Source organism: Pelophylax lessonae (genome assembly GCF_965119305.1).
Source record: "Pelophylax lessonae genome assembly, chromosome: 3".
In the NCBI taxonomy this organism is placed as follows: Eukaryota; Metazoa; Chordata; class Amphibia; order Anura; family Ranidae; genus Pelophylax; species Pelophylax lessonae.
Genome location: NC_138770.1, coordinates 609,497,137 through 609,524,266, shown reverse-complemented (window position 1 = coordinate 609,524,266; position 27,130 = coordinate 609,497,137). Strand labels below are relative to the sequence as shown.

The window sequence follows — 27,130 nt, the reverse complement described above, 5'->3', positions numbered from 1 at the left end:
CCCTCATGTCCCCATCACATGTCTGTACCCAACACCGAGGCACAGGAGACCCCCCATGTCCCCAGCACCTGTCTGTACCCAACACCGAGGGACAGGAGACCCCCCCCCCCCCATGTCCCCAGCACCTGTCTATACCCAACACCGAGGGACCGGAGACCCCCCCATGTCCCCATCACATGTCTGTACCCAACACCGAGGGACAGGAGACCCCCCCCCATGTCCCATCACCTGTCTGTACCCAACACAGAGAGACAGGAGACTGCCCCCCCCCCCATGTCCCCAGCACCTGTCTGTACCCAACACAGAGGGACAGGAGACCCCCCCCCCCCATGTCCCCAGCACCTGTCTGTACCCAACACCGAGGGACAGGAGACCCCTCCCATGTCCCCAGCACCTGTCTGTACCCAAACACAGAGGGACAGGAGACCGCCCCCCCCCCCCCCCCCCCATGTCCCTCGCACCTGTCTGTACCCAACACAGAGGGACAGGAGACCCCCCCCCCCATGTCCCCAGCACCTGTCTGTACCCAACACCGAGGGACAGGAGACCCCATCACCTGTCTGTACCCAACACCGAGGGACAGGAGACCCCATGTCCCCAGCACCTGTCTGTACCCAACACCGAGGGACAGGAGACCCCCCCCCCCCCCATGTCCCCAGCACCTGTCTGTACCCAACACCGAGGGACAGGAGACCCCATCACCTGTCTGTACCCAACACCGAGGGACAGGAGACCCCATGTCCCCAGCACCTGTCTGTACCCAACACCAAGGGACAGGAGACCCCCCCCCCCCCCATGTCTCCAGCACCTGTTTCTACCCAACACCAAGGGACAGGAGACCCCCCCCCCCCCCCCATGTCCCCAGCACCTGTCTATACCCAACACCAAGGGACAGGAGACCCCCCCCATGTCCCCAGCACCTGTCTGCACCCAACACCGAGGGACAGGAGACCGCATCACCTGTCTGTACCCAACACCGAGGGACAGGAGACCCCATCACCTGTCTGTACCCAACACCGAGGGACAGGAGACCCCATCACCTGTCTGTACCCAACACCGAGGGACAGGAGACCCCATCACCTGTCTGTACCCAACACCGAGGGACAGGAGACCCCATCACCTGTCTGTACCCAACACCGAGGGACAGGAGACCCCATCACCTGTCTGTACCCAACACCGAGGGACAGGAGACCCCATCACCTGTCTGTACCCAACACCGAGGGACAGGAGACCCCATCACCTGTCTGTACCCAACACCGAGGGACAGGAGACCCCATCACCTGTCTGTACCCAACACCGAGGGACAGGAGACCCCATCACCTGTCTGTACCCAACACCGAGGGACAGGAGACCCCATCACCTGTCTGTACCCAACACCGAGGGACAGGAGACCCCATCACCTGTCTGTACCCAACACCGAGGGACAGGAGACCCCATCACCTGTCTGTACCCAACACCGAGGGACAGGAGACCCCATGTCCCCAGCACCTGTCTGTACCCAACACCAAGGGACAGGAGACCCCATGTCCCCAGCACCTGTCTGTACCCAACACCAAGGGACAGGAGACCCCCCCTCCCCCATGTCCCCAGCACCTGTTTCTACCCAACACCAAGGGACAGGAGACCCCCCCCCCCATGTCCCCAGCACCTGTCTGTACCCAACACCGAGGGACAGGAGACCCCCCATGTCCACAGCACCTGTCTGTACCCAACACCGAGGGACAGGAGACCCCATGTCCACAGCACCTGTCTGTACCCAACACCGAGGGACAGGAGACCCCCCCTCCTCCATGTCCCCAGCACCTGTCTGTACCCAACAACGAGGGACAGGAGACCCCATGTCCCCAGCACCTCCATGTCACCTGTCTGGCCCCAGTAATGAGGGGGAAGTGGGGGACCCATATCCCCCCCCCCCCCCATCACCTGTCTGCCCCCATTAATGAGGGGAAAGTTGGGCGGTCTCATGTCCCCATCACCTGTCTGCCCCCAAGTCTCATGTCCCCATCACCTGTCTGTGCACAGTAAATGAGGGGCGGGGGAGTGGGTGGTTCCATATCCCCCCCCCCCCATCACCTGTCTGCCTCCAGTAATGAAAGGGGAGTGGACGGTCCCATATCCCATCCCCCTCCACATGGCTGCCCCCAGTAGTGATGGGGATGTGGGGGGACCCATATCCCCCCGATCACCTGTCTGCCCCCAGTAATGGGGGGGGGGGGTTAGTGGAAGGACCCAAATCCCCCCACCCAATTACCTGTCTGCCCCCAGTGATGAAATGGGGTGGGGGTCTCATGTCCCCATCACCTATCTGCCCTCAGTGATGAAAGGAGGGGGTCTGCCCCCCCAGTGATGAAGGGGAGGGGGTCTCATGTCCCCATCACCTATCTGCCCCCCAGTGATGAAGGGGGGGGGGGGGGAGTCTCATGTCCCCATCACCTATCTGCCCCCCAGTGATGAAGGGGGGGGGGGGGGAAGTCTCATGTCCCCATCACCTATCTGCCCCCCAGTAATGAAGGGGGGGGGGGGGGGGAGTCTCATGTCCCCATCACCTATCTGCCCCCCAGTAATGAAGGGGGGGAGGGAGTCTCATGTCCCCATCACCTATCTGCCCCCCAGTGATGAAGGGGGGGAGGGGGGAGTCTCATGTCCCCATCACCTATCTGCCCCCCAGTGATGAAGGGGGGGGGTCTCATGTCCCCATCACCTATCTGCCCCCCAGTGATGAAGGGGGGGGGGGGGGGGAGTCTCATGTCCCCATCACCTATCTGCCCCCCAGTGATGAAGGGGGGGGGGGGGGAGTCTCATGTCCCCATCACCTATCTGCCCCCCAGTGATGAAGGGGGGGGGGGGGGGAGTCTCATGTCCCCATCACCTATCTGCCCCCCAGTGATGAAGGGGGGGGGGGGGGGGGGGGAGTCTCATGTCCCCATCACCGTTCTGCTCCCCAGTGATGAAGGGGGGGGGGGGGGGGAGTCTCATGTCCCAATCACCTATCTGCCCCCCCAGTAATGAAGGGGGGGTCTCATGTCCCCATCACCTATCTGCCCCCAGTGATGAAGGGGGGGGGGGGAGTCTCATGTCCCAATCACCTGTCTGCCCCCCAGTAATGAAGGGGGGGGTCTCATGTCCCCATCACCTATCTGCCCCCAGTGATGAAGGGGGGGGGGGGGGAGTCTCATGTCCCCATCACCTATCTGCCCCCCAGTGATGAGGGGGGGGGGGGGGGAGTCTCATGTCCCCATCACCTATCTGCCCCCAGTGATGAAGGGGGGGGGGGGGGGAGTCTCATGTCCCCATCACCGTTCTGCCCCCCAGTGATGAAGGGGGGGGGGGGGGGGAGTCTCATGTCCCCATCACCGTTCTGCCCCCCAGTGATGAAGGGGGGGGGGAAGTCTCATGTCCCCATCACCTATCTGCCCCCCCAGTAATGAAGGGGGGGAGTCTCATGTCCCCATCACCTATCTGCCCCCCAGTGATGAAGGGGGGGGGGGGGGAGTCTCATGTCCCCATCACCTATCTGCCCCCAGTGATGAAGGGGGGGGGGGGGGGGAGTCTCATGTCCCCATCACCGTTCTGCCCCCCAGTGATGAAGGGGGGGGGGAAGTCTCATGTCCCCATCACCTATCTGCCCCCCCAGTAATGAAGGGGGGGTCTCATGTCCCCATCACCTATCTGCCCCCCAGTGATGAAGAGGGGGGGGAGTCTCATGTCCCCATCACCTTTCTGCCCCCCCAGTAATGAAGGGGGGGAGTCTCATGTCCCCATCACCTATCTGCCCCCCAGTGATGAAGGGGGGGGGGGGGGGAGTCTCATGTCCCCATCACCTATCTGCCCCCAGTGATGAAGGGGGGGGGGGGGAGTCTCATGTCCCCATCACCGTTCTGCCCCCCAGTGATGAAGGGGGGGGGGGGGGGGGAAGTCTCATGTCCCCATCACCTATCTGCCCCCCCAGTAATGAAGGGGGGGTCTCATGTCCCCATCACCTATCTGCCCCCCAGTGATGAAGAGGGGGGGGGGAGTCTCATGTCCCCATCACCTGTCTGGCCCCCAGTAATGATGAAGGGGGGGTCTCATGTCCCCATCACCTATCTGCCCCCAGTGATGAAGGGGGGGGGGGGGGGAGTCTCATGTCCCCATCACCTATCTGCCCCCCAGTGATGAAGGGGGGGGGGGGGAGTCTCATGTCCCAATCACCTGTCTGCCCCCCAGTAATGAAGGGGGGGGTCTCATGTCCCCATCACCTATCTGCCCCCAGTGATGTGATGAAGGGGGGGGGGGGGAGTCTCATGTCCCCATCACCTGTCTGCCCCCCAGTAATGAAGGGGGGGTCTCATGTCCCCATCACCTGTCTGCCCCCCAGTGATGAAGGGGGGGGGGGGGGGAGTCTCATGTCCCAATCACCTGTCTGCCCCCCAGTAATGAAGGGGGGGGGGGTCTCATGTCCCCATCACCTATCTGCCCCCCAGTGATGTGATGAAGGGGGGGGGGGGGGGGAGTCTCATGTCCCCATCACCTGTCTGCCCCCAGTGATGAAGAGGGGGGGTCTCATGTCCCAATCACCTGTCTGCCCCCCAGTAATGAGGGGGGAGTGGGCGGTCCCATGTCCCCTATGACAGCCCCGCCTCCACCATGCCCCCCACTCACATTTGGTACTCATCGATGGCCTCCACTAGCTGCCCCCACGAGTCGAAGTCGGTGCCCTTCCTGAAGCTTGCGTTCCACTTGTTCAGGGTCTTGTTGAGCTCAGTCATGGCTGGGCACTGGGCGGCCTCTCTCACGTCTGCATCCTCCGGGAACTCCCGGGACCGGTTCCCCCCACTGCCGCCTGCAGATGCTGCTGGTGCCCCTCCTCTGCGGCCAAGCCCATCACTCGGAGGGACAGGAAACCCCGCCGCCCCTCAGCCGACCCCGCCCTTCCCGTCCAATCCCGTGCCTTCCAAGCCTCACTCTCACTGGTAAACCCCATCTCTTTCACTTTGTCGAGGCCTTGGATTGGTGGGTGAAAAAGACTGGGCCCCGCCCACCTATATATACTTCCAGCACGCCGCGTCGTTTCCCAGACGACAGCTTCTGCTCGCAGGCGGGAGTGGTGCGCAAGCGCATCGCACCCTCGCCTGTAACATGACATCATCGGCTTTCTCTAAAGGCGGGGCCAGAGGGAGCCACAGGGTATTTGCGTCCTGTAGACACGCCTACAGAATATGTATCATGATTAGACAGCTGGAGCTGCGCGCATGCGCTAACTGGTCCTTCCCATGTTTACCTTTCTGGGTGCTTTAATTACGTGGCTCCTCCTCCCACAGCAGTGACTGGGCCGGCAGGGTGGAGACTTCCTTCAAGTGTCACAACCAGGAAGAGAACTGCTGTGTGATTGGAGGTTGGCTGAGACTGTGAGGGTGCTGGGGGGAGCTGTGCAGGGGTCCCACCGCCAGAAAGAGAAGCCAGGGCCCCCGGGGGTGAGTATGAAGAACATTCAGCAAAGGGGAGGCCACCTGTTGTTCTATGGGGGAAACTACAGATCTCAGCAGACCTCACAGGGCCTGCTGGGGGTTGTAGTCCTGGTGTTGATGGGGAATTCTATCAGTAGAGGGACCTGAGTGTAAATCTCATCAGTGATCATATTATTATAGCTTTTTAAATCAATGATACAGCTTTATAATTGTGTCATCAGCAGCATCCTGACTGCCATCAGAGGATCAATAACAAGACAGAGATTATCCCCTGAAATATGTGGCATCAGAGGCACCGAACTGCCCTCAATAGGTGTAAGTGTGAATGCTCGGCCGAACATACATGTTAATGGGACAGACAGCAGTGCTGATCACTCCGGGTCTCTGGGCCCCTTAGGGTCCTTTTTACACGACCGATCCGATCCACCTGTCAGTTTTTCAGGCAGATCGGGTGCTCCATGCATCCCTATGGGGCAGCGGATGTCAGAGGAGACATCTCTGCTGACACCTCCTGCTATCCGCTTCCTTTTGGTGGATCGGATGCTCCATGCATCCCTTTGACGCAGCGGAGACATCTCTGCTGACACCCCCTGCTATCCGCTTCCTTCTGGCGGATCGGATGCTCCATGCATCCCTATGACGCAGCGGAGACATCTCTGCTGACACCCCCTGCTATCCGCTTCCGTCTGGTGGATCGGGTGCTCCATGCATCCCTATGGGGCAGCGGAGACATCTCTGCTGACACCCCCTGCTATCCGCTTCCTTCTGGCGGATCGGATGAGAACGGACAGGCGGTTCGTTCCCATCCGAGAACAGCGGGGATCTGACAGCTCCATCTCTGCACACAGAGTGGAGACAGAGCTGTCATCCGCCTGCTCAGCGGAGATCAGCAGATCGATCCCCTGCTGAGCAGAATGGAGTCCGCTGATGGATGCGGGCCGTGTGAAAGGGCCCTTAGGCTGGGCTCACACATGCTGCCGCTGCAGTTCACGGAGGAGCGAATCATTTTTGCCTGAATTCACACCTGAATCGGATCCAAAGACACACGGTACCCTTTCCAAGTGCAGACCGCGGCCGCACCCGGAGGTGTGTGAGCCGGGCACACTCTCCAGTCATGTGAATTGGATGTGGGGAATCCTACATCCAATTGGCATTGGTGGGAACCCAGACTCAGTGACCAGATGATGGCAGACTATGGAGGGCGCTATCGCTGAAATCTATTTTTAATAATGTTATGGGCCATACACACTATAAGATTTTCTGAAGACTTTTTCCTGTAGACTTACCAAAACCATATAATATGAGGTCAGACCTAAACACTTTCAATTTGTATGCAATCTGGCAGGCCCTTGCACTACATAGAAAAGGTAAATCTGAAGGAAATCTAACCACAGAAGTTGGATAGTGTGTATCCAGCTTTTGTTTCCTGGCTGTCATGCTGATTCTCTGGCTTTAATGATGTGTAAGCTGCTTACCCAGAACATGTATAAAGACCCTCATTACAGCCTGCTTCTTCCAGGGCTGTTTTTCTGTAGGTCTCATACACACTGGACATAAAAAAAAAAGCCACACTTAAGGCCCGTACACACGATAAGAAAATCTGTAGGGAAAATTCGTCCGATGACCGATCTGCTGATTTTCGGATTGTTAGTATGGTGCTTTCGACAGCCGACTCCAACTTTTCGGCTGACAAAATCCTGATGTGCAGGCTATAAAATTTTTGTCGTCCGTAATACAACGTCCAATTTTCGTCTCATTAGTACAGATTTCGATGGAAAAAAAATCTTAAGAGCAAGACTAGGCATGCTCAGAGACGAAAGAACACATACAAAGCAATCCAGCACATGACATCACTTCTGAAGTAGAATTCTGTCGTACGGGAAAATTCGTATGAAAATAACCTCTTCACTTTCCACATCAGACTAGCATGCCACAAAAAATGGACAACAGATCGTTCGATAATCTGATCGTGTGCACATATGCGATGCGGGAACCGCACGATTCCAGTTCCTGCATCGCATCTCCTTCGCAGGCAGCTCACACTGCCCTCTGTGAACTATTGCGAGTTGCAATATAAAGTTATTGACACCCCCAGATCAGTTCACAGACGTGAAATAGTGCAGGAATTGGATCGCATAGGTAAGCACACCCATGCGATCTGAATCCAGTGCGGGGAAAAAAAAGTTTCCTGCACTATTTTCGTGTGAATGCAATGAATTCAGCCAAACAACTGAATTTGCATCTGCACAGCAATGTGGTGCGATTTGCATGTGATGTCTGACACCGCACTAGTGTAAACCCAGACTTACGGGCATTTGACTTTTTTTTTTTTTTTTTCAGCCTGTAAACGCACCTCTGTTAGCCTATGTCACCATGGATATATAGGCGTTTACAGGTTGACAAAAAAAAAAACATCAGTTGCATGTCCAGCAGAGGAGATGTTTGGCAAAAAATTTTTTTTTTTACTTTTTTAGAAGTGATCCCATTCCCTCCTAAAGCTGCATTAGAGCTGGGGGGAGGAGAAGTAACAGTACATTGAGTTTGCCAATGAATGGCTGTGCAGAGGGGGGGGGGGTGTCATGACAAGTCTGATCTTAGGAGGAGAGTACACTGAGTTCCAAGCATAGCTATAGAGCTGACCACGCTGTTCTCTCCTGCTTAGTGTGGTCAGCTATTAGAAAGCAGAGGGACTGGCAGGAACGCCAGGGATTTCACACAAAGAGTACAGAATACTTTCTCATACATGGCTCAGCAGGCACAAATTAGGATTTTTGAAGTGTTGGGGTAACAAATACGTTAGGAAAAAAGCCACTTTTACAGGCGTTGGACATTTTATTTTCAGTCTGTAAATGCACTGCTATGTTAGCCTATGTGACCATACACACATAGGCATTTACAGGTGTAATATGAGGAGTGTTTACAGGCTGAACAAAATATAACATCAATTGCATGTCCAGCAGAGGAGCTTTTGGGCAGAAAAAATGCTGAATATGTTTAAGCTGGCCATACACTTGCCGAAAAATTGTTCAAACTCCTGTTCGAAAAAAACGAAAAGTCTGCTGTGAGAGCTGACGATCGTGCCATCATGTAATGACCGAATTTCGAAAGATAAATTGTTCAATGGACATAAATGAATACGTTTTTTGTTCAGTTTATCACATATGCCCGGTGCAAACAGTTCAGGCGAGAAACACATTAACCTTTCAATTTATCGTTCAGTCGGCAGAATTTTCGAAACTGTTCCTTCGATTTTTAGGCTCTGAAAAGTTAAAAACGTTTTTCTTTTTGTGCCCATTAACCGGACGAAAAATGAACAAACGGGCCAAATGACAGATGTTCGAACAATTTTCCAGCTAGTGTATGGCCAGCATTAGACGCATTTAGCGCTTAAGCGCTAAATTCCAATGGCCAGCGTAAATTCATATTCTGGCCAATAGAATCAATGAATGGCCAAACAATTGACATGCCTAAAAATGCCCAATCGCATGTGCAGAACACAACTTCAGGCACATTTTTGAGCTGCTTTTTTCCTGCCAGGAGCAAAGACATCCAGAGGAGGAAAATTCTGTGTGCATGAGACCTTAAAGATGACTTTACCCATAGCAACTTGATAAATAATGCTTTTTAGCAAGGAAAATACATTTCACATGAATAATTATACTATCAACATTGGTGTGTGCTGTAAATTGCCTCCAGCATTGCTCCTGGTTTCTTCTTGCTGGAGGCTGCCATTTTGCTGAAGCCCAGAGCCCCTGAGCAGCAGTATGAGGGGTCTTCCAAAAGTTTCCTCACAATTATTTATTTATTTATATATATATATATATATATATATATATATATATATATATATATATATATATATATATATATATACTCTCCTCACTTAACGACCTGGTTCCGTTCCAGTGACCAGGTTGTTAAACAAGGAGCCACAAGTAATCAATATTTTAAACATTCCTAACTACTGTGCTGTATTCTGCAAAAAAAAAAAAAAAAAGGTCTAAACACAAAACTCCAACTCAATAACATTGTTTTAATTTAAAGCGGAGTTCCAGCCATTTCACTCACCTGTCCAACGGTCCAGTGATGCGGCCGCCCGAAGCCTCGATCCTCTCCCTCGGTGCCGGCATCACTGCTGTGGGCACCCGGCTGTGACAGTTTGCGGCTTCACAGCCGGGTACCCACTGCGTATGCGCGAGTCGTGCTGCGTGCCGTGATTGGCCGGCAATCTTCTGGGACCTCTGACATGTCCCAGAAGATTGCAGGGAGGGAGGGGGAGAGGAGAACTTCCGTTCAGGGCGCCGCGGCGCTCCGAGCGGAAGTAGGAGCGGGTACATGTCAAATCTAGGTACCCGCTCCCCCCCCAAAAAAATGACATGCCAAATGTGGCATGTCAGGGGGGTAGGACCACCTAAAGCGGAGTTCCACTTTTGGGTGGAACTCCGCTTTAAGTACATAATAACACAATAACATAAGTACAGAAAACACAAATCTGTACTGTACAATACAATGATGTGCAGTGCTCAAAAAGCTGGTCGTAAGTCTGAGCGGTCGTAAAATGAGGAGTGTCTATAGTTTAAAAAAGTGCAGAAACTTTTTGAAAACCTCTGAATTCACAAAGCGGAACTAAACCCATCGATTTAACAGTTTCAAAACCATTACATTCCTGGAATGCTGGGTTTGCCAACTGTCACATTTGCTTGTATCCTCAGCCAAACTGTGAAACCATCAAATGTCTGGAGTCTTAACCACTTCTGGACCGGAAGATTTTTTCCCCTTAATGACCAGGTCATATTTTGCGATTCAGCACTGCGTTACTTTAATGGACAATTGCGCGGTCGTGCAATGATGTACCCAAATAAAATTTACATCCTTTTTTTCCCACAAGTAGCTTTCTTTTGGTGGTATTTGATCACCTGTGCGATTTTTATTATTTGCACTATAAGCAAAAAAAGAGCGACATTTCTGAAAAAAAAAAACACAATACTTTTCACATTCTGCTATATAACATTCCCCCCCAAAAAAATGTAAAATCAAAATTTTACATTTTAGGCAAATTTGTTTTCTGCTACATATTTTTGGTAAAAATAAAAATTGCAATAAGCGTATTTTGATTGGTTTGCGCAAAAGCTATTGTGTCTATTAATTACGGGAAAGATTTATGTAATTTTTATTGTTTTTTACTAGTAATGGCGGTGATCTGCGATCCTTCCTTTTTTTTTTTTTGCGGGACTGTGGCGGACAGACCGGAACCCTGACTGACGTTTTTGACACTTTTGGGGGGACCAGTGACTTTGCTACAGTAATCAGTGCTAAAAATATGCACTATTACTGTAATAATGACACTGGCAGGGAAGGGGTTAACAGTGTGGGTGATCAAGGGGTTAAATGTGTACCTAGGGGCGTGTTTCTAACTGTGGGGGGTGCGGCTTGTGGAAGGACCATAGAGACCTGTGATCCTATATAGAAGGATCACGGGGCTCTATGATCATTCCAGGGAGAAGAACGGTCAGCTGTGTTTACAACCGCTGACCGTCCTTCTCTCTCAGCAGGGAGCGATCGCGGGTGTCAGGCAGCAATCGGAGCCGCCTGTCCCGCGCATCGGCTTCCCGCTGACGCTCGCCCCCTAGCTGCAGGCGTGCGACCGACGTAGCCCTACGTCGGTTTGCCTGGGAGAGCCACGCTGCCGCAGTAAATACACGGCGTGTGGTCGGCAACTGATTACATGTGCAACACCATGGCAGTTGTTGCAGTTTAAACAGGAGCAGCTTATTTGGCTGTAAAGGATAGGAGGGTTTAGTTCCACTTTAAGGCTTTCAGCAGATCGGCCTCTACAAAATCAGCCTAAAAATGGAGAGTAATTTGAGCATGTGCAGAGCAGGGTGAGGCAGTGTATTTATTGTATTTTAAAGAGTATAGCCTCTTATTTTTAATGTTTTACATAGCTATACCTACAAAAGGGACCAGCGTGAAGTGATCTAGTAGAACTTCATTTTCTGACTAAAGTTTCACTTTAAAACCACTTAAGCCCTGGAAGATTTTACCCCCTTCCTGACCAGGGCCTATTTTGCGATTCGGCACTGCGTGACTTTAACGGACAATTGCGCGGTCGTGCGACGCTGTACCTAAACGAATTTGACGTCCTTTTTTTCCCCACAAATAGAGCTTTCTTTTGGTGGTATTTGATCACCTGTGCGATTTTTTTTTTTTTTTTTTTTTTTTTTTTTTTTTTTTTTTTTGTGGGACTGCAACATTGCGGCGGTCAGATCAGACCTTTGACTGACATTTTTGACACTTTTGGGGTTACCAGTGACATTACTACAGTAATCAGTGCTATACATATGCACTGTTACTGTAAAAATGACACTGGCAGTGAAGGGGTTAACTTTTTTTTTTTAGAGGGAGGGGTTAAGTGTGTCCCTAGGGGCGTGATTCTAACTGTGATTGGATGTGGCTACTAGTGTAAGAACAGAGATCAATGGTCCTACATAGTAGAACCGTGTGATCTCCATTCTTACACAGGGGGAGAATGACAGGCGGCTTTGTTTACATTAGCCGCCTGCCTTTCTCCCGGTGTAACGGACGATCGCAAGTGACCGGCGGACATCGGGTCCGCCGGGAACACGCACGGGGGGGGGGGGGGGTCCGTGACCAAGCGGGAGCGCGCCTCCGGTGGCGCGCGCTCGCTCCCTAGAGCCTCACAGGCTAGCGACGTAGACCTACAACGCTTTGCCTGTGAGGGCTGACCGCCGCCGTAAATAGTCGTGTGGCGGTCGGCAAGTGGTTAAGCTGTCACAGGCTACAGACAGAAGTGTTTTGGTGCTGGGGTCGCGATGCTTCGCACCCACTCCAAAAACTACCCGCATGTAGCCTGCTGCCTATTGACCATGCCCCATGTGGACAAACCGCACCACAAACGCCCCACAATTGCATTTGTCTGCGAGAATGGGGCTAAAACAGGTGATGAGGAGGCATTACATCGCCTCTTCACTGCCTGTGAAAAATGATCTGAACGCTCTTCAGAGGACTGCTAGATTTAGACACATTAAAAATCGTTTGAAAATCTGTCGCTTGGACAGTTTGTTTGTTTTTCGTCCAGTTAATGGGCACAAATGTAAAAATCGGTTGTGATGTTTTTAAACCAAAAAAACGAAGGAAAATTTTGGAAAACGTCTGCCGAATGGCCGATGAATTGAAAGGTTTATTTGTTTCTCACTCGATAGCCCCTTGCGCCGAACGGCCACATATTTGCATGAATTGGGGTCAATACAGCTGTGCCGAGAGTGCGCGCTCAGGGCACAATTAGTGGCGCCTAAACGAAAGCTCCCGCCTCACGGCATCCTAAACCTCTTACAGGACCTGGAGGTGCCGGCGCTATTGCCTCGTACACACGCAACGATTATCTGCCGTCTTTTGTCCAGTGTTGTTTGTTGGTTGAAATGTGCTATAGACTTGCACTGGACTTTTGTTGGCCAACCAACTTCAGAAGTGATGTCATGTGATGGTTAACTTTCCGTGTGTTTTTTCCTCTCTGAGCATGCCCAGTCTTGCTCATCTGATTTTTGTCTGCCGAAATCTGTACTGACTGACGAAAAATCGGCCGTTGTGGTGACGGCCAACAAAAATTTTATAGCATGCACACCAGATTTTATTCGGCCGAAAAGTCGCAGTCGGTTGTCGGAAGCATCATACTAACAAGCCTACAATCGGCCGATCGGACGTTGGCCGAAAATTCACGGCCAATAATCGTTGCGTGTGTACGGGGCATAAGAGTTAAAAACTTTAACTGTTGGTACTGCACATATGTGACCCAGAAGCAAAAATTAAAGGGCAAACAAATTAATTTATGGCAATTGCACAATTTATCATTGGAAATTTGACCATTACATGATGGCAGTATCACTTGCCCTCACAAGCGTGTGTTCGTCTGTCAAAGAATGCTTTTCCGACTGGTGCATGGCTAGCATTACTTTCATGGGGGCCTGGCCAATAACACAATTCCTGTCTTAAGCCTGGTACACACTAGAACAGCTGTAGATTGATGTACTAACCCCGCCCCAGAATACACAGATCAGTGCTCACAACCATTGGATGCAAGTGCAGTATGGATTATGGTTTTCCAGCATGTCTGCTTGACAGAAGCTGGTCCTGAGACGATTAGCTGTTTGTATGCAACCAGAAAACACCGGCTGAGGACGCAAACTGGTTATGTCCAGGGCCGGTCAGAGACCCTCTCATAGTTGCCAACAATTTGAAAAAAATTTCCAGGACACTTTGCAGCACAGCTATCAATTCCTTACCACACCCACTTTCCTGAAGTTCCGCCCACTCCACATAATCTCCGCCTACTTATCATCAGATTATAGGGTCTACTCAATATAGAGAGAATTACAGGAAATTTAAAAAAGGGAATTTCAAACTTAAAGCGGAGTTCCACCCTAAAAATTCTTCTTTTTTTTTTAGCTTAGATGAACCTGAAAAAGAATTGGATAATTCAATTTTTTTTTTTTTTCACTTGCCTTGTTTTTTAATGAAAATATACTTACCTTCCATCCTCTTCCTCCCTCTGCGGCCGCGGCCTGCGCCGTCACTTCCTCCTCGCATTGACTCCTGGGAGATGAGCGTAATCGATCCCAGAAGTCAATGCGCCTGCACCGGCCCTGCTGGTCACTTCCGGGGCAGGCACGTCATTCCCTGCTGAACAGCTTCTGGGCATGCCCAGAAGCTGTGCAGAGATGACGCGCCTGTACCAGAAGTGACAAGCGGGGCCAGTGCAGGGCATTCTGGGACTCCGACTTCACCGAAGAGGGCGCTCCGGCTTCAGCTGCCCACACCTGAGATGGCAGCGCTGGACAAGACATTTTCAAGGTAAGTATTTCTTCTAAAAGGTAAGTGAACCCAGGGACAGTTCAGAGGCTATCGTTGCTTAAATGCACTAGCCCTGACTGTCCCGGGGGTATTTTTAGGCAAAAAAAAATTTTCAGGGTGGAACTCCGCTTTAAGGCCAAAGTAGCAGAGTTGGAATAAGGGCTCTTTCACACGGGCGGTCCGATCAGATCCGCCTGTCAGTTTTTTAGGCGGATCTGATCGGATCCTCCATGCAGCTCTATGGGGCAGCGGGTGTCAGCGGAGACACCTCCGCTGACACCCGCTGCCATCCGCATCCGATCCTGTCCCTGAAATCTGGACGGATGGAAACCCTATTTTTCCATCCGTTCAGTAATCGGAGCAGAGCGGATCTGATGAGAGCGGACAAGCGGTCCGCTCTCCTCCGATCCCCCATAGAGGGCAGCGGGTGCTGAGACACCTCCCTCTCCGCTCTGCAAGCGGAGACGGAGCTGTCATCCGCCGGCTCAGTGGGGATCGCGGATCGATCCCCGCTGAGCAACACGGATCCGCCTGCGGAGGCGGACCGTGTGAAAGAGCCCTAATTCTCCCATTCAGCTGCACTACTTCTGTGTAACATTTACGGCAGTCCGATTAATGGGCGCTTCTAGGGCCAATATAAATTACCCAGGACAGGCTCCTATTTACAGGGACTGTCCCAGGAAAAAAGGGACAGTTGGCAAGTATACCCTCTTCACAACTAACCTTTCATATGAGTGGTTACATGTGAATAGCTGTGGCATCTGTCATTGATTTGTAAAAGAATCTGCGATTATTGCTGGCAAAGAAGGGAATTGGCCATCTGAATGAAGCCTCCCCCTGTTTGCTAATACTTAGATTGAGAACTTGTGAATTGATTTCTATTACAACATTGGAAATGATTCAGAGATTCTATAAATAGCTGTCTATGACATCACCTAATCACATGCTGAGCAAAGAACACAGACTGCAGGCTACATGGGAGAGCGCATGACACGCACAAACCGAGGCTGCATTCTTACTCATTCCTTTCTTCTTGCTAAAAGGAAATTTTAGATGACAAACAAATCCAATTTATTAGTGAAATGGTAGTGCAATTCCTTAAGCCTACATTCACATTGCTCCAATTTGACATGCACCATCCAAATCGGTGTGACGCTGACTTTGCAGCGTCCCAAAGGTAATTTCTGTACTACTTTTAGCGATTTGGGGGGGGGAGATTTCAACAGACATCTGTGCAGAAACCCAAACAAATGTCTGTGAAATCGTCCCCGAAGTCGGACTGAAATGCCGGCTTGAAATCATGCGAGTTCAGCTGAATTTGCACGATTTCATAACGGCCTCAGTGTGAAGCTAGGCTAATGTCTTTGTAATCCAATGCAGCCAGAATAAAGAGAGCACCACACAGGGTCCCTGGGAATGTACTTCCCAAAGCAGCATCCTTTTTTCTGTCTGTTGTCACCAGCCTCTTTAAAACTTCCAGTGCACATGTGAATCTGGGGGGGGGGGGGGGGGTTATTTTTACCAGACTTTCTGTACAGCAGGAACACTGGGATGTTTGCAGTGGGTGCGGTTAGGAATTCTTTGCAGCGTCAAGCAGAGGTTCCCAGACCATGGAATTAAAGAGTCCTGCCCCCCATAAAAAAAAAGTAAGTCAGCAGCTACAAATACTGTAGCTGCTGACTTTTAAATATTAGAACTTCACTGTCCAAGATTCCCGCGATGTTGGCACCCAAAGCCGATTTTCGTATCGTCTTTCGGGTGCTGCCGCCGCCATTCAGTGTAAGGGAACCCGGCAGTGAAGCCTTTCTGCTGCTTCTCCATTGAAGTCTGTTAAACTAAAAATGCAAAATTTTGCTTTTAAAAAAGTAGTGTGGTTCTGCGATTCAGACACAGCACAGGAATCTTGCCACATTCTTGTGTACATCACATCGCGATGTCTTTGGGGTGTGATTTCAGCCATACATTTTGGAGCAGGGCCCTTTTTTTTTTTTTTTTTTTTTTTTTTTTTTTTTCACGCACCTGAATCGCATTGCATGGGTGTTCACAACCAATGCAGTTCTAGCAATCACACTGCCATTTGCAATCTGTTTCAGGGTGTCATTGAGATAACATTGGCACCCGCAGCAGTGTGCATCGACGCCGTCCAATTTCAATGCGGTACGGGAAACGCACAGGATTCACTGCATTTTCTGCATCCCATAAGTGTGAACCAGGGCTGACCCTTTCCAAAAAACACAGCACCTGAAGAAAGCATAGATGTTAACGTGTCCCATAGGGAACCATGTTAAATGGACTGTAGTGCATTTCTGCAAAAAAACAGGCTGCATTTACACCTGGGCATTTTGAATCACAATTCTGCGATTCTGCCCGCGATTTCAAAATGCCCAGGTGTGAATAACCCAACGCACATTTCAGATTCATTTGGCAATTAAAAACGCGTCGCGGTATAGCCACGCAATAAATTGCACTGCAATCCGAGCAAACCACATTGTGTGAAGCATGTGGCCCGAAAGAAGCCCCTTCAAATGAACAGCATCTGAAATGTGTGTTGTGCGATTTGTCATTCACACCTGGGTGTTTTGAAATTGCGGGCAGAGATTGCAGCAAATCTGGTGTGAATGCAGCCTAAAAAACGCATAGGTGTGAACCAAGCCTAAATTGCCTCTCTATGATGCTGTAGATGCTCATCTTGTGTTTGCTCTCCGCTACTCCATTCAGCCACTGGGAGTGAAGGAAGGCAGCCTTATAGGCAGAGATCATGCCCTGTAACCCATGTGACGGAGCTGAGCCAATCATCAGGTGCCAGAGCTGTTACAAGGAGTAAATCGCATGCTCCTGCATACCTGGATGTAAAGGGGAAGGTTCTTCTTCCTGGAAAGGGAGTGAAGGAAAGAGGAGTATGTGCCACTAGGGAGGGGAGGCATTAAAGCAAACCTGTTAATTTTCCTGTGTTTGCATTCAATATAGATTTGCATTCAGGGTCAGTATCTAGAAATTCTTTTTAGTGCCAGTTCACACATATGTGATGTCAGACATTGCATGTGATTCGCAGCGCACTGCTCTGCAAATCAAATGCGATGTCTGTGTATTGTGAATTCAGCATACAGATTGTATGGCTGAATTTGCATCGCATTCGGACCAAAGTCACACAGGACCCTTTTTTTTTTTGGCCCGCACCAGAATCTGATCGCATGGATATTCAAACTCCGATTCATGTCCCAACTGACAGTTCGCACTGCGATATGCAAAATGATCTGGGGGTGTCGTTAACTTGGTATTAACACCCCCAGCGATTCGCATATGGCAGTGTGAACTGCCTGCGAGTTGAGTGCGATGCGGGAACCTGCAGTGGATTCTCAGGATTCCCGCATCGCATATGTGTGAACCGGCACTTAGAAGTTCTACCTTTTTAAAAATGAATTTTTCTTCCCCCCTTCAGGAGTCTGCCAATGCATGTTGTAGTATAAACAGCACTCCTGTTTGTAAAATATAATTTATTCAATAGTGGAAAAATTTGGACTTTTAATAATTTTCCAGAATATGTAAATACTTTAGGGTTCTACGGATGGTGAGCTCCCATGTAAAAATCCCAGCAGTTTCCTGTCTGGCTGCACATTCTTGCACTCCAGTAACTGTTGATGATTACCATATTGGTAATGTATGAATTTTTTTCAGGACAAGGAATTTACCCAAGTAGAAGAGCATAAGATGTTGACATCTGTGACCAGTAGTACGTGCCACCGGCAGCTCCCCGGGGTGTCACTGCCTCGCCTCTCCACCTAGTCACTGCCTCACCTCTCCACCTAGTCCAATCAAAGAGTGTGTTGCAATCATTCAAAAAATGCAAAGTATTCTCTGAATGGCGCCCGTGCCAAGCTGCCAACCTCCTGTATTTAGAATGCAACAGGCCAGCCACCCAGCACAGGATCCGGAAACCAGTATAGATCACTGGAGTAGCGGTGTCTGCTTCGATGATTTCCAGCTTCCAGAGCCAGTGCTAGTAAACTCTTATTTTTTAAATTGTATCCACAGGTATAATTTATAATATAAGTTACAGCGTTTGTAAACCACTGGACGTATTTATTTTTTTTCCATTTCTGCAATGTAAAGCCGTAATCTGCTAGTATCGTATACTAGCACTTTATGTGAAACTTAAGAACAATGAGTAAAGGTGTTGGCGCTCACAATGTGGGTTGATATTTAAACATTTAACTCTTATGCAATTAGGACCAGTATGGACCAGTAATATCTACATTGCTCATCGTATGTCAAGATATAAGTGCATATTGCTAAAGTGTAAAAGAATGTGAAATTAAATAATAAAAGTCCAATGTGACAATACCCAACACCAAAAATATATAAAAACTGCTTCTGGACACGTGTCTTCCCAATGCTCTACCAGGAGTGCTCCTATAATAGATGATTGGCAACTCACCAGAGGATTTTTTTTTCATCAAAAATATGTAGCAGAATACATATTGGCCTAAATTCATGAAGAAATTTTAATTTTTTTTACATTTTTTTTTTTTATTTTTTTTATTTTGTTTATAGCGCAAAAAATAAAAACCGCAAAGGTGATCAAATCCCACCAAAAGGAAGCTCTATTTGTAGGGAAAAATGTACATACTTTTTTATTGTGTACAGCATCATAGGGCCGCGCAATTGTCAGTTAAATTAACACAGTGCCCTGTCACAAAAAGTTGCCTGGTCATGAAGGGGGGTAAAACCTCTTCTTGGTTAAAAAATATAAATAAAAGTGGTAGATTTTACTACTGGTTTACTGAATGCATTCTTTAGTTAATTGGGGGGGGGGGGGGGGATCTGCTTTATTTAACTATAATTAGGGATGCACTGAAATTAAAATTCTGGGCCAAAACCGAAAACTCAGGATGCCCTTGGCCGAAAACCTAAAATGACTTCTTTCGCCCAAATGATTTTAAAATAGATGGGAACAGGGGCATACGCCAGAAACGGGCAGTGATGTACACCTGTAGCTGCCACCCTGTCACAGTATATGTACTGTGACGGGTTGGCAAGTGGTTAATTTAATTGTATTATGCAGCATGAGGGGGTTAATGTATTGCCACTGCTGGTCACTGATTCATTAGTGACCGACCAGTGGCAGTTAATTAACCCCTTTGTGCTGCATTAGTGCAACCAGTGTCAGTGTTAATTAACACTGGTTGCACTGATACTGGTTGCACTAATGCAGCACAAAGGGGTTAATTAACTGCCACTGGTCGGTCACTAATGCATCAGTGACCAGCAGTAGCAATACATTAACCCCCTCATTCTGCATAATACAAATACCATTGGTAATTAACCTCGCCTCAGGGCCCCCGGCCCCCCCCCCCCCATGATGATGGCAATCGGCTTACTTGTGGTGGGATTTTCATGCTTGGTTCCTCCCGCACGGCGGCACCTCCATGTCACAGGCAGGCAAACTCTCTGCTCCTCCTGTGTCCTTCCTTTCAAAAATCCCGCCTCTGGCCGGCGGCCTGCCTCTCATTGATGTCACTGCTATGACTATGTTTATGAACTAACACACCGGGTGGGCGAGCAAGCCGCTGCTAATAGCTGTGACTAAGTGAGCCCTTCACTTCCCTGTCAGCGGAGATACCTGCCTGACCGGGAAGTGAAGGGCTCACTTAGTTATAGCTATTAGCGGCCGCTCGCTCGCCGCCCACCCGGTGTGTTAGTTCATACACATAGTCGTATTAGTGACATCAATGAGAGGCAGGCCGCCGGTCAGAGGCGGGATTTTTGAAAACTGCGCTGCGGCCATTCATTTTGGCACCTTTGACCCATTTTCGGCCTGAAATGGGATAGGCCCATTTTCGGCCTGAAATGGGATAGGTCCAGTTTCGGCCGGAAATGGGATAGGCCCAGTTTCGGCCGGAAATGGGATAGGCCCAGTTTCGGCCGGAAATGGGATAGGTCCAGTTTCGGCCTGAAATGGGATAGGTCCAGTTTCGGCCGGAAACGGGATAGGTCCAGTTTCGGGCCGGAAACGGGATAGGCCCAGTTTCGGGCCGGAAACGGGATAGGCCCAGTTTCGGGCCGGAAACGGGATAGGCCCAGTTTCGGGCCGGAAACGGGATAGGCCCAGTTTCGGGCCGGAAACGGGATAGGCCCAGTTTCGGGCCGGAAATTTTGGTTGCCGAAATTTCGGTGCACCACTAACTATAATTAATACCTTGTTTTGGATAGAATACGGGAGATTGCAGAGATTTCCCTTCACTTCCTGTCCTTTAAAAAAAAAAAAAATATATATATATATTTCTTCCCAATTTTGTTTTGGTGACAACTGTATAATTGTGGATTTCCTATCCCTTTCCATCCTATGGTCACCAGGAAAGAGGGTGAGTGACACGGACAGCAGTCAATTCTGACAGGTGTTTTAAAATTCTCACTCAACCAAAGTTTCAGCTTGGATATATTTTATTTCAGGAGTACATCTTTAAAGTGGGGCTCTGACCCAAACATTTTTAAAAATGGCTCCTTTCACACGGGCGGTGTGCCCGACGGAGTCCGTTCTGCTGAGTGGGGATCGATCCGCCGATCCCCGCTGAGCAGGCGAATGACAGCTCTGTCTCCGCTCTGTGTATAGAGACCGAGCTGTCAGATCCCCTCTCTCCTCTATGGGGAGATCGGATGATAACTGACCACCTGTCCATTTTCATTGGATCTTATCCGATCCTCCAGACGGATGGAAAATAGGGTTTGCATCCGTCCGGATTTCACGGACAGGATTGGATCGGATAGCAGCGGGTGTCAGCGGACATGTCTCTGCTGACATCCGCCGCTCCATAGGGCTGCATGGAGGATCCGATCAGGTCCGCCTGAAAAACTGACCAGATCGGAAAGCCCGTGTGAAAGGGGTAACGGGGACAAGAATGGACAAGGGACAGGACAGGAAGTGGGGAAATTTACCATCGGGGACACGCGGCAATAAAAACCTGACAGAGGTTTCAATCCTTCCCTATGCTACTCCTCATGTTAAAACTAATTTTTTGCCTGGAGTTCCCCTGTAATGTGTAGAGTGAGGTCAGTAATTAGCGGTGATCAGTGGGGTAACATTAGCTGAGCAATGATTGTGTGTTTTGTAGAGTCATGTGAGCGGGGCACATTGTCACCTCTGTGTCTGCCACACCTTATCAGAGACCTGCGAGTGTATAAGCAACAGGTTCAACCAGTCCGGACTGGGCGGGACAGACCGACAAATGATGTCACTTGATTAATATTTTACTAGATGCATTTACTAGCCTGTACTACACATTACATAGGATATGCTTTCACTAAAAAAATACAGAAAAAAAAAACCTGGCGCTTAGGCTACGTTCACATGTTAGCGTAGCGGACTGTGGGCAGAATCACCGCGATTCTGCCCGCGATTCGGAAATCATTGCAAATTGCGGGACGCCTGTGCGTTGCCGTTGATTTGCAATGGCACCCCAAACGCTGTGCGATGTTGCCGCTATTTCTGCCTGCCGAATCGTGGTAACATCGCGCAAGCAAAATCGCGGGTCACATGACGCCCAAAAAAGGTACAAGAGCTTCTTTGGGGCGTCACGCGACCCTCGATTTTGTTTGCGCGATGTTACCGCGATTCGGCAGGCAGAAATCGTGGCAACATCGCACATCGTTTGGGGTACCATTGCAAATCAACGGCAACGCACAGGCGTCCCGTGATTTGCAATGATTTACGGATCGCGGGCAGAACCGCGGTGATTCTGCCCACGGTCCGCTAAGCTAACATGTGAACGTAGCCTGAGAGCTGACTAACAAAGAAAAAACCCAAGGAGCTGACTGATAAAGACAATAAAAATTGTGTATATACATGTGGGAATAGCCATGAGTCTTATGTCAAGGGGGCAGCTGTCCCATAAACGGTCCCAGTGAAAGAAGCACCACAAACAGCAGTGGGATAATTAGTGCTCACCAAGACAAAAAAAAAAAAAAAAAAAAACACAAGGCCGAAGAGTAAAAGATGAAATATCAGTTTATTAAAAAAAAGTGAAATATCTTGCAGGTTCGCATTCCTTAGATGTGATGGCTGCATTCATTTACATTTCACCTGGTAATCCTGCCAGTAACATACTTCCTGTCCTGGGGTGGTGACATTCACTTATTAAACTGTATGTGTTGTCACTCTAGGACAGGAAATGTGATCGGACTACAGAACACACCCCGTCCTCATCTATATAACAGAGGGGGAGGGGTTCTGTAGTCCATTGAGAGAACTAATAACAGCAGAGTCAGAGAGGGCTCCAAAAATTTCTGGCAGGATCAACATGTATTTATTTGCGCTTATTAGACCAATATAACAAAGATTTCCAGTGTGTATTTAAAGTATTGAATATGCAAAAATAGAGGAGATAGGAAATTCTCCCCAGACAGAGGTCAACTATGGACACATCTGCCGCCCCATAGAGCTGCATGGAGGATCCAATCAGATCCTCCTAAAAAAACTGACAGGCGGATCTGATCGGATCGCCCGTGTGAAAGAGCCCTTTGGGTTGTCCCCAGAAAAGTAATAGAGGGAAAATCCTCCAATAGGGACAGGACACTAGTTCTGGTGACCTGGTATCTGCTGATCATTGCTATGTGCGGCAGGCTCCTTGGTGGGGGGGGGGGGGGGGCACTTTTATTTTTTTATTTTTACGTGTAAAAGTTGAACTTACCCTTTAAAAACCCAAGCGGTAAGTGTCGTCATTCAACCATGATCTCTTGACAAAGTGGTGCTGCTTTGCACTCTTCTTCTGTCAAGGGATGGCGTGATGGACTGCTATACTGTACCCAAGTACTTACGGAAATAAAAAACCTGAAGTCTTTAACCAGAATGATCAGGGCCTCAAAAAAAAAAAACCCAGGTCCAGAAGGGGTTTTTGTCTGCTCTTATCAATGCATCTTTGTCTTGAATTTATAATAATTTTCCCAAGGAACAAGAGGCCAGGAAATACAGTATTGACATTGTACGTCCATGTAGATAGCGTATGAGCTCTGAACATCGTCGTCACTCCTGCCCACTGTAGAGCAAACGCCCTTCACCCACAATGGGATGATTGAATGCTCCATAGCAGTGTGTGTCTCTTTCAGTTTTCATGCTGAATATTTCTGAATGCAATTTGAATCTGAGATAGGAGTGGGAGCAGCATAATAGAACATGGTAGATAATAATCCCCATCGACATGCCAAATGGCTCCGTGTCCTCCAATGATATGCAGAAAAGATGGCAGCTGTGCTAAAGTCAGCAAACTGTCTCACTTTATCTTCTATTTTAAGTATTATGTTGCAGCTTAGTTCAGAGACCCTAAAGTTTTGAGCTTTTCTTAGTACAGGAATAGAGAAGAAATCTTCCAGTGGGGACACTTCTGGTAATTTGATGATTTGATTTTTGGAAGGAAAGAAAATAGCTTGATTGCCCCATCAACACAGTCAGTGTTGATAGGGAAATGCCTCCCGGTCAGCAGAACACGTTGATTACTGCTGGCGGCTATAGCCACCGGCAGTGATCAAATGTAGAAAATCCAACAGGCTGGTGGTACCCAAGTTGATTGATGGATCAACTTGGGTACAGTCAGCCTGCCCATAGATGGATCAAATCTCAGCCAGTCCCTGCTAAACCGGTTGAATTTCGATCCATGTATGGCCGGCTTAAGTAAGGATTAATTTGGTTTTGTGCCCATTGTCTCTGTGACAGAAGGTGAGGTTCAATTGAAAATTGTACAGTTGTCATCAGAACAGGAAGTGAAGGGAAGACCTGTGCTGATGACAGCCAGAAATGCTCATACTTTAAAGAGATTTCCCAGTGGGTGACAGGTAAAAAAAAAAAACAAACGCTAGACAGGGGTTTTAACTATTCCCTACTCTATCCGAAACATAAAGACGTTAGGGCTTTAAATACACTGTATGCTGAAAGAAATGTGAAAAAATGGTGTCATGCTTGTGAAATTTTCTTCATATTTTTCCCATGTTGGGGCCCTTGACCACAATGCTTAGCATAAAACTCTGCAAATGTATTTCAAACACCAAGCATTTTGACAATTGTTTTCACTCCCTGCAGGAGATACAGAGTCTGGTAAAGAAAATATTCTGCCAGGATGACGCACTGGTTCCACCGCAATCCCTTAAAGGCAACCGCCCCGGTGTCATTTAATTTCTATGGAGTGGCTTCCACCCAAGCAGCATCGAAGATCTGCAGGTAGGATTTTTTGATGATCTTCTCATAGATGAGTTAGTCAGGTCCATAAATATTGGGACATCAACACAATTCTAATCTTTTTGGCTCTATACACCACCACAATGGATTTGAAATGAAACAAACAAGATGTGCTTTAACCACTTAAGCCCCGGAGGATTTGGCTGCTAAAGGACCAGGGGTTTTTTTGCGATTTTTTACTGCGTGACTTTAACGGACAATTGCGCGGTCGTGCGACGCTGTACCTAAACGAATTTGACGTCCTTTTTTTCCCACAAACAGAGCTTTCTTTTGGTGGTATTTGATCACCTGTGCGATTTTTTGATCACGCGCTATAAACAAAAAAAGAGCGTAAATTTTGCAAAAATAACAATATTTTTCACATTTTTTTATATGAAATTCCCCCAAAAAAAAAGTAAAAATCAAAATTTTTTAACATTTTTCGGCCAATTTGTTTTATGCTACCTATGTTTGGTAAAAAAAAATCGCAAAAAGCGTATTTTGATTGGTTTGCGCAAAAGTTATCGCGTTTACTAACAAAGAGAAAGATTTTTGTCATTTTTGGTGTTTTTTTTTTTAACGCGTAATGGCGGCGATCTGCGATTTTTTTTTTTTTTTCGGTACTGCGACATTGCGGCGGACAGATCGGACCCTTGACTGACATTTTTGACACTTTTGGGGGTACCAGTGACATTACTGCAGTAATCAGTGCTATACATATGCACTGTTACTGCAAAAATGACACTGGCAGGGAAGGGGTTAACTTTATTGGACAGGGAGGGGTTAAGTGTGTCCTAGGGGCGTGATTCTAACTGTGTAGGGACATTCCTATTGGTGTAAAAGCAAAGATCAACCGTTCTACATAGTAGAACGGACAGATCTTCACTTTTACACAGGGAGAACTGACAGGCAGCTTGTTTACACAAGCTGCTCTGTCTTTCTCCCTTCACAGGAGCGATCGCAGTGTGACTGGCGGACATCGAGTCCGCCGGTCACACGCACTGACTTGCCTGTGAACGAGCCGCGGCGGGCGCGCGCCTCGGCGGGCGCGCGCCCGCCCGCGATAGGCTCGCAAGTCAGTGACAGGCGAGTGACGTACCGATACGTCACTCTGCCTGGCCGGGGCTGACCGCCGCAGTATATAGTCGTGCGGCGGTCGGCAACCGGTTAACTGCAGACTTTCAGCTTTAATTTGAGGGTATTTACATCCAAATCAGGTGAACGGTGTAGGAATTACAACAGTTTGTATATGTGCCTCACACTTTTTAAGGGACCAAATGTAATGGGACAATTGGCGGCTCAGCTGTTCCATGGCTAGGTGTGTGTTATTCCCTCATTATCCCATTTACAAGGAGCAGATAAAAGGTCCAGAGTTCATTTCAAGTGTGCTATTTGCATTTGGAATCTGTTGCTTTCAACTCTCAATATGAGATCCAAAGAGCTGTCACTATCAGTGAAGCAAGCCATCATTAGGCAGAAAAAACAAAACAAACCCATCAGAGAGATAGCAAAAACATAAGGTGTGGCCAAATCAACTGTTAGGAACATCCTTAAAAAGAAAGAATGCACCAGTGAGCTCAGCAACACCAAAAGACCCGGAAGATCACGGAAAACAACTGTGGTGGATGACCGAAGAATTCTTTCCCTGGTGAAGAAAACACCCTTCACAACAGTTGGCCAGATCAAGAACACTCTCCAGGAGGTAGGTGTATGTGTGTCAAAGTCAACAATCAAGAGAAGACTTCACCAGAGTGACTACAGAGGGTTCACCACAAGATATAAACCATTGCTGAGCCTCAAAAACAGGAAGGCCAGATTAGAGTTTGCCAAACAACATCTAAAAAAGCCTTCACAGTTCTGGAACAACATCCTATGGACAGATGAGACCAAGATCAACTTGTACCAGAGTGATGGGAAGAGAAGAGTATGGAGAAGGAAAGGAACTGCTCATGATCCAAAGCATACCCCCTCATCAGTGAAGCATGGTGGTGGTAGTGTCATGGCGTGGGCATGTATGGCTGCCAATGGAACTGGTTCTCTTGTATTTATTGATGATGTGACTGCTGACAAAAGCAGCAGGATGAATTCTGAAGTGTTTCGGGCAATATTATCTGCTCATATTCAGCCAAATGCTTCAGAACTCATTGGACGGCGCTTCACAGTGCAGATGGACAATGACCCAAAGCATACTGCGAAAGCAACCAAAGAGTTTAAGGGAAAGAAGTTGAATGTTATGCAATGGCCAAGTCAATCACCTGACCTGAATCCGATTGAGCATGCATTTCACTTGCTGAAGACAAAACTGAAGGGAAAATGCCCCAAGAACAAGCAGGAACTGAAGACAGTTGCAGTAGAGGCCTGGCAGAGCATCACCAGGGATGAAACCCAGCATCTGGTGATGTCTATGCATTCCAGACTTCAGGCTGTAATTGACTGCAAAGGATTTGCAACCAAGTATTAAAAAGTGAAAGTTTGATTTATGATTGTTAATCTGTCCCATTACTTTTGGTCCCTTAAAAGTGGGAGGCACATATACAAACTGTTGTAATTCCTACACCGTGCACCTGATTTGGATGTAAATACCCTCAAACTAAAGCTAAAAGTCTGCAGTTAA

The 27,130-nt window shown here is 48.7% G+C and overlaps 2 protein-coding genes across 2 annotated transcripts in view; one reads left to right on the top strand and one right to left on the bottom strand.

Annotated features, from left to right (window-relative positions):
* The window catches only part of AIDA (axin interactor, dorsalization associated), an 82,624-nt gene extending 77,718 nt beyond the window's left edge, over positions 1-4,906 (bottom strand). The window contains exon 1 of the mRNA XM_082252619.1: positions 4,642-4,906. Coding sequence (XP_082108745.1) covers positions 4,642-4,748 — 107 coding nt within the window. The 5' untranslated portion in view covers positions 4,749-4,906. The remainder of the gene's footprint in view (positions 1-4,641) is intronic.
* A 325-nt stretch (positions 4,907-5,231) lies between these two features.
* BROX (BRO1 domain and CAAX motif containing) overlaps positions 5,232-27,130 on the top strand; it is a 56,251-nt gene continuing 34,352 nt past the window's right edge. The window contains exons 1-2 of the mRNA XM_082249273.1: positions 5,232-5,453; positions 24,382-24,519. Coding sequence (XP_082105399.1) covers positions 24,419-24,519 — 101 coding nt within the window. The 5' untranslated portion in view covers positions 5,232-5,453; positions 24,382-24,418. The remainder of the gene's footprint in view (positions 5,454-24,381; positions 24,520-27,130) is intronic.